Raw genomic sequence first — 7,156 nt, 5'->3', positions numbered from 1 at the left:
GGTGGCCTCTGAGGACTTTGTCTTCAATTCACGGGAATGATCCATTCTGACACAGAAAGTCAAGGAGGTAGGAAGCCAGCAAGGACAAACAGCGAACTCCCAACTGAGCTCAAACAAAAAAGGAATTGCACAGGAGGTGGAAACAGGGACTGGCTCCGTGGAAGGGATATAGAGGCATTGCCCAAACATACAGGGATGGAGTCAGGAAAGTCAAAAAGCTTCGCTAGGGTTGGAACTAGTGGCCACATGCTATTGATCCCCAGCCAGTAAGAGTCATACCAACAGCATCAGTCTTTATCAAAACCGGGCTTATTACCTTCTTTCACAGCCACAGAAGTAGCTAGTCCAGTGGACCTCTTGTTAGGGTGCCTTCAAAGGAAAGATTAAGAACATTAGCTTGAAATAAAAGCCATTATTTCAATTCCAGCTTCAGTTCAGGACTTAGCAGTACTGCACTCCAAGCAGTAAGGAAGCCTTTCCCAGTCTAGAACAAAGGAAACATCCCAGACAGACAACAACTAGTGATCCTATTTCCCCCCGCCTCCGCCCCGTGAATGATTGATTCTCTTTAGTCACACAAACGAAGCAAGTGAGAGATCTTTTAGGTGATTATTAGAGACTGCCCTCCAGAAAGTTTCTCATACAGTTACCAATAACTATAAAACGTGAAAGGCAGCAGAGTCCTTTAAAAAGGTTAAAATGCAGGCATAAAAACCCCTTCATGGGTACAGATTGCCTCAGAATAACTCCATATTATGAGTGAATGACAACTGGTTCCATTTCCTCTCGTTGGCCAAGCCTACTCAGCCATACTTGCTTTGCCAACCTAGGTTTCTCCCTCTGGCCCCCAATTTTGTTTCCTATATTAGCTTAGTGACACAAGCAAGAGTGGAGAAGATAAATACAAGCACTTTTTTTCTTCTCTGGAGACCTTTGTGGCCAAGATGGAATGTATAGGATATACATGAACTAAGTATATATTTTGTTTATTTCAGGTATGCCAGAGACAGGGATGCTGAATAATTACTTCAGTTACACAATGGATTTCCTCTTAGTTATTACAACTAAAACACAGGGTTAAAGGAATTAAAAACTGAAATGAGGACTGCAAGTTTGATCTATATCTAGATATTGGATTCCACAGGCTACTTCAGATTTTTTTTTCAGAAGAGAAAGAAAGAGACTTTTTTGTTTCCAATTAATCTCAGCTGAAGTGTGGATACCGAAGGCCGCACAATTTGGAGAGTAAGATTTAGTCTGTTTGTACGTACTTTTCTCCAGTGCTCCGATTCAGAGCCGAGTCAGGATGTGCCTGTTCCCGAGCTGAAACATCATTGAATGGAGAGTGTAATAAACTGCTCTGGAGTTCTCCAAACTCTGGCTGAGTTGTGACTGCATCCTTCTTATATGTTACTTCCCGCAGGGAGGCTGATGTCACCTGGTGGCCAACGGGTTTCACTGACTGCAGTGTAGGAGCAGTGGATGATAAAGCACTTGCTTGAGGCTGGTCTGGCACCAGATCTCGGGCATTTTGCAGGTCTGAATTTTGAGAAGATGCCACCCAGTTCTTCTGTAGAGCTGCACTGGGTGTCACATGTGGATGTACCTTTAGAGATGAGAAATGTTCTTTTACACTCAAACACTCTCCCACAAGTATAGCCATTGCCATTCTCCCTTTTATTTCTAAATAACTAGAACAGTTTTGCATGCATAAGAGAACTTTTATATGCACCTAAAATTAAACTGCAGAGAAGACAAAACGAACTTTTAGGTTTAACACTTAAAATATATGTCATCAATTATTTAAAGTTATGCTATGTATCTATACTAGTCAGGTACCACAGCCTGAACTTCCAGATTTGGTTAACAATCTACTCTGGTTACTGTCCAGAGCATGATTAAATTTTGTGAGATCGGTTCATGAAGACTGCTCCTATTGATCATAGTACATACTTACCACCATCTGATTTGGTTCAGCTGATGTTGTAGTTGCTGGTTCCAGTCTAGTTTCCTCCAAGGTTTTGGTGAGCTGGGTGAGCTGTTCCAGCTTCTGCTGCAGGGCTTGCAGTTCAAGGACAGCAGACTCTTTTTTCCTCATAGTCTCTCTCTCTTCCTTTTCTAAGAATTAAAAATTATTTGAAAATGCATTAGCATCTTCCCTCCTGTTGAATCTTTCCCTGTTCCACTGGTGACAATTCACCCATTGCTTCCTTTACCAAATGAGATAATTACTTCTTTTGTGCAGCAACATCCCCTGGCAACTTCCCCCCCGCCCCATAAACAGTCAGATAAACAACTAACTCACTTCTGAGCAGCTGCTCTTTATTTGCACTCAGTTTTGGTTTTGCTTCTCAAAGACCTCATTTGTCTATTTGAAAGCCCACTACTTTTTCTCCAAAATTTCATCATTCAGCAAACAAAGGTATTACCGCTAATTACAAACTTTGCCCTTTCTATGCCTTGAGACCATCCCAGCTACAAGCACGCCATCGCTGACTATACAAGGGGCATCCCACAGCTACGTTTGCCAAGGAGGCCAAGCAAAGACAGAATGCCGCTCTTGGCTGTGGCATGCCTTTGATTGACTTTGATTTGCCAAGGACAAAGTGTGGCATCATACATAACCATATGACAGTTTAAAGCAGACTCTGGGCTCTCTCAGATTACAGCCTACAGATAGGAACCAAGATATTCTCAATCTTGAATTACAGGTGGCAGAGAGCCACAGCTAAAGCTCACATCAGGGTAGCCAGTGCTGCTACAAGCTGCTCCTGCCTTCCTCCCATTTCCTCAGAAGAAACACTACTCTCTATGAAAATCTAGGGTTGAAAAGACAAACCCAAGGGATGAGTTTAAACAGTAAATATTGATATCAGTCGTTTGGCATGTTATCCGACATTTCCAAGCTTACCCCACCCCGTTTCTGTACAGGAATGCTAACTTGGGCTTTGAGAAAGTTTTCAGGCTTCAGTAGAGAGGTTAAAAAGAAATTAATGCAGCCAAAGTACTAGTTTTCCAACAATATGAGAATGTTTCTGAAATAGCTAGATGGAAAGAGAAGAATACCCCATTCTTGCTGTCTTCTGAGGCGCTCATATTTCTTCAGGTATCTCTTGGCTCTTAGCTCCTCAAAGGAAAGTTCAGAGCCTTCACATATGAGCCGGTTTTTATCATACATCGCAACCTGCTCACATTCAACAACAGTAGATGACGACTTAGGAAGAACTTCGGATTTGGAGATGTACGTAACATACTTTCTGTGAGGAAAAATAAAAAAATCTATTCAAGTTTATTGGATTTATTCTGGGACCATGTTAATTTTCCCCACAGTGTGACTTTAAAAAAAAAACAAACCACAACAAACTCCAAACACTTACACTTCTTCTTTTCCACCAGAAGAACAGGACTGAGTACCAGCAGAATCAGGACACTAAAGCAGGGCAGGGGAAATAAGAAATATTATAGTTAACCAACCATTTTGACAAGACCAGTGACCACAAAACCTCTAATATTTAATTCTGATTGAAAAGATGACAATTCAGACCATCAGCATAGCAAGAACAGATCAGAAAGAGCACTCTACAAGTCATCAGAGCCTGAGGAAGTTCACCCTGAAGAATTACCCATATAACAGTTTGTTGCACTCTCCGAGAGCTTTTGGAAGATGAATAAGATCCCAGAGAACTAAGGGAGACAGATGTAGTTCTGGAAACTGCAGTCCAGAAGGACACTGGAACCAGTTGAATGGGTAGTTTCTATTCCAAAAAAACAGGAATGTAAGTTATAGATCACTTGGGTTTGTTAAGAACAGACTGGATGCCCCTCCCTATTTCTTTCTTTGACAAGCTATCCAACCTCAGGGCTAAGGAACAGCCAGTGGACATGGTAAGTTTTAAGCTGTATTTGATCATTCAAGATATCTTTCAGTATTGTCAGGCAATTCCAAACTGAAAGACTCACAAGCACTTTAGAGAACAGGACCAAGCTGAGAAAGGTTACATCAGTTTCCTACCTGCAGTTTTTCAGTCTTTAATTTCACCCCCCATTCACCTTTCATCTGACTGTGCCAGAAAGACTGTGAAGAATTGTAACTAGCTTTGCCAAACCTTGGAAGAACAAGACTGCTGCATTCTGGTACTTCGCCAAGTTACAAGAAGTATGGGGGTTTTTTTGTTGTTTTACCATGGGGAAGGGGCGAAGGAAGATGACCACAGGGTGACAGGATTCAGACTGTAAAGTTAACTCAAGATCTCCACGACTTATGAACAGAAGCTCAGCTGGAACTTGTTAGAGACTGACCTGGCAAGCTACGGAGGGGCTCGTGAACTGCGATCAAGTCAGTTCCTAGTCATTCTCCAGCTCAACAGCCTGGCTTCTACAAGAAGCCACCATCCCACTGAGGACCAGCCCAGAAATTTCTCTTCTTCATCTGGTATTATCTTTTATTCATTCTTAAAGAGGGTATTTAAGAAGTACCTTGAATTTCACCAAAATTCAGTGTAGGCAATTTCCAAGAAGCATGGCTGGCACAGAATCTATTGATAATATTATTCCTCCAAAGAACGCTAACCAGTTGGATGGATCACTCTTTGCCTGTAGTTCTGGAAACGTGTCAAGTAACTAAAAAGTGCGTCCTAATGCTTCCCAACTGAGACATTTCTACGAAGATGTGATGCTTACAGCATAAAAACATCAGTAACATTTTTGAGATACATGAGATAGAGTTAGTATATTTTATCTTTCTTATTAAGTCAAGCTCATCAATTAAAACTTTACGTGAGGGCTCCACATGTTTCCCCACAACGTCTAAGCCGCTTATTAACAGTCATTTACCTGATTGTTGTAAGCATACACTGGGTCATTAGGATTTGAAACACCTTTTTGAGGAGCCATTTGATTTACAGCATGCGAAGTCTGAAGCGGTTTTATAACAGCAACACCTGGGATAGATAATATAGGTTTGCATTACTGGGTAGAAATCATTTTCTCATTTATGAATTTCTATTAACTTTAAGCATTGGAAAACTAATACCTTGTTTTGAACACCCTCCCCTTAAGAATATGGCCAGGAAAACAGGGCGGGGGAAAAAAAAAAAAAAAAAAAATCAGTTTCTACAAGAAACTTATTTTCTCCAGTAACAAAACTCACTGACCGACGTAAAAGATTCATCTAACTGCTCTACAGCTCACAGGGAGAGATCTTTATCCTCACCTTGCAAAGGAGGATTCTGAGGATCATAATTCTGCAGCCAGCTAAATGACAAGAAACGTCAGTTATTATCATTAAGTCACCTGCCCCTCATTCCTCCCCACCCTCCAGGAACCTTTGATTTCCTTGTACGGTCATTATGCCATAAAATGTAACACTAAAAAACTCAGGTTAGTTACAGGACACTCATTACTGTATAGGGGCATATCCTGTTCGCTTCACATTCACAAAAATAAAAAAGCCTGCAATCAGCAGCAGTATATGGAAGTCAGGTTGTTTTATCATCACCACAGGGAACACGTATCATCGTGATAAGCACCAACTCTAGCACTTCCAACAGCTAAATGCTAAACTCCAACAGGCACTCACTCTCAGCTAGGTACCGTGCAATAAGCACAAGAAACTGGATATATGTATTATTGCCAACATATCCTCAAGGCGGGCTAAAAAATCCAGCTCGGATCAGGAACTGGTGTTTGATTTCACAGCAGTTCCAGCTATGCACAAATCAAAATCAAAGAGGGTCCAAATCAAGCAGCAGCTGAAGTGTGCATTCAACTGGTAGTATCAATAGAAGCACAGGCAGCTACAGGGAGAACTACAGCCAGTTAATACACTCTGGAAAGCATACAGATGTCCCCAACTTGAAAAGCTGGCTGTTATTAGTGTGGCCAACTTGCTTGAGCTTCCAAGTAATGAAGCTCACACATAGTATTTCCAAGGTAGGCTGCCTGAGGCAGGCCAGGCTATGCATCTTTATAGTTTGGATCTACTTAACAGACCCTAGATAGGATATGAATCAGTTAAGGGATTTTCTTTCTGGGCCCTACTTCACTGAAGACACTCTGGTAGAGTTTTTCTCAACACATCTTTCAAAACACCCAATAAATATCGAACAGCAAAGAAGTATTGTTAAGCTTACATCTACCTTTAACAAAAATAATCATTGGTCTATCTCTGCTACAGCACAGGGCATATACACACAAGAAAAAAAAAAAAAATTTAACCATACACTATCTGAATAGCTCAACAAGTGAAATATGTGTCAGAATTACCAATACAGCTGTTGCAAGTTCTCTTGCGGCTCTGCCTGGTTGTGAAGTCCTTTTTGAAGGACAGCTCTTGCACACTTCACATTGCCTTCATTTACAAGCTGCCGAGCCCAAGCAACATAGAAGTTAGATGCCTTTGCACCAATTCCCTGTCCGTACAGGTAGTCAAAATACTGGCAAGGAGAACTGATGAACTCCGCCTGCATAATGATAAAGATGTATAAGCCATAAACAGTTTCAAAAATATCCAAAGAATTTGCAGGTAAAAAACCCCAATAACAATTTCTTAGTTACCATCATAGGAAAGTAGTATTTTCTACAGATAAAACCAATTGGTAGGCAAGATACCTCTCACAAGCTAAACAGCTTTAAAAAAATACGCTGTCCTTCAGCAAGCCTGAAAAGTTCCCATAGCTCCTGCAAAGAGCAATACACCGGAATCCCATGGCACCTCCGAGTGCTCTTTTTCCTCCCGCAACTGTTTGCAGTCACAGAACTACAGATGGGTGGGACAACTTTATTTTTTTAGGATAGCTTAATTTCCAAAAAAAGCATATACCTACCAGCTTAATGCAGTAGTTAACAAATCTTGGATCGTGGTGGTACCTCTTGTCACTTAAGAACGTCTTCACAAGCTGTTCCAGGAGATTCAGCAAGCGGCTTTGTTTCTCTTGAAGGGGAAGACATCCTTCTACCCACTGCGCGTACCTGAAACACACTCAGGCGAGTTACGACCCTGCCGTGCCCCAGAAGCGATGGCGCCATCCGAGCCAGGGGCGCGCTGACCTGTCCCACGGGTCCAGCGGGTCCGTCCCTCGGTAGTTCCGTATCTGAGCCTCGTAGCTCCTGCAAGGCAAAGGGCAGGTCAGGCCGGGCCAAGGGGGGAAGCACCCAG

The 7,156-nt window shown here is 42.0% G+C and overlaps 1 protein-coding gene across 1 annotated transcript in view; it reads right to left on the bottom strand.

Annotated features, from left to right (window-relative positions):
• BUB1 (BUB1 mitotic checkpoint serine/threonine kinase) overlaps positions 1 to 7,107 on the bottom strand; it is a gene marked incomplete at its 5' end in the record, with an annotated part of 16,437 nt that extends 9,330 nt beyond the window's left edge. The window contains 10 exons of the mRNA XM_009700676.1: positions 317 to 369; positions 1,272 to 1,606; positions 1,958 to 2,118; positions 3,067 to 3,257; positions 3,378 to 3,430; positions 4,834 to 4,940; positions 5,213 to 5,253; positions 6,265 to 6,461; positions 6,825 to 6,969; positions 7,048 to 7,107. Coding sequence (XP_009698978.1) covers positions 317 to 369; positions 1,272 to 1,606; positions 1,958 to 2,118; positions 3,067 to 3,257; positions 3,378 to 3,430; positions 4,834 to 4,940; positions 5,213 to 5,253; positions 6,265 to 6,461; positions 6,825 to 6,969; positions 7,048 to 7,107 — 1,343 coding nt within the window. The remainder of the gene's footprint in view (positions 1 to 316; positions 370 to 1,271; positions 1,607 to 1,957; positions 2,119 to 3,066; positions 3,258 to 3,377; positions 3,431 to 4,833; positions 4,941 to 5,212; positions 5,254 to 6,264; positions 6,462 to 6,824; positions 6,970 to 7,047) is intronic.
• Between the last annotated feature and the right edge of the window lie 49 nt (positions 7,108 to 7,156).

The sequence above is a fragment of the Cariama cristata genome, unplaced genomic scaffold, assembly GCF_000690535.1.
Source record: "Cariama cristata isolate BGI_N322 unplaced genomic scaffold, ASM69053v1 scaffold5065, whole genome shotgun sequence".
In the NCBI taxonomy this organism is placed as follows: Eukaryota; Metazoa; Chordata; class Aves; order Cariamiformes; family Cariamidae; genus Cariama; species Cariama cristata.
Note: the sequence above shows the minus strand (reverse complement) of the source record. Positions and strands in the feature narration are given on the sequence as shown.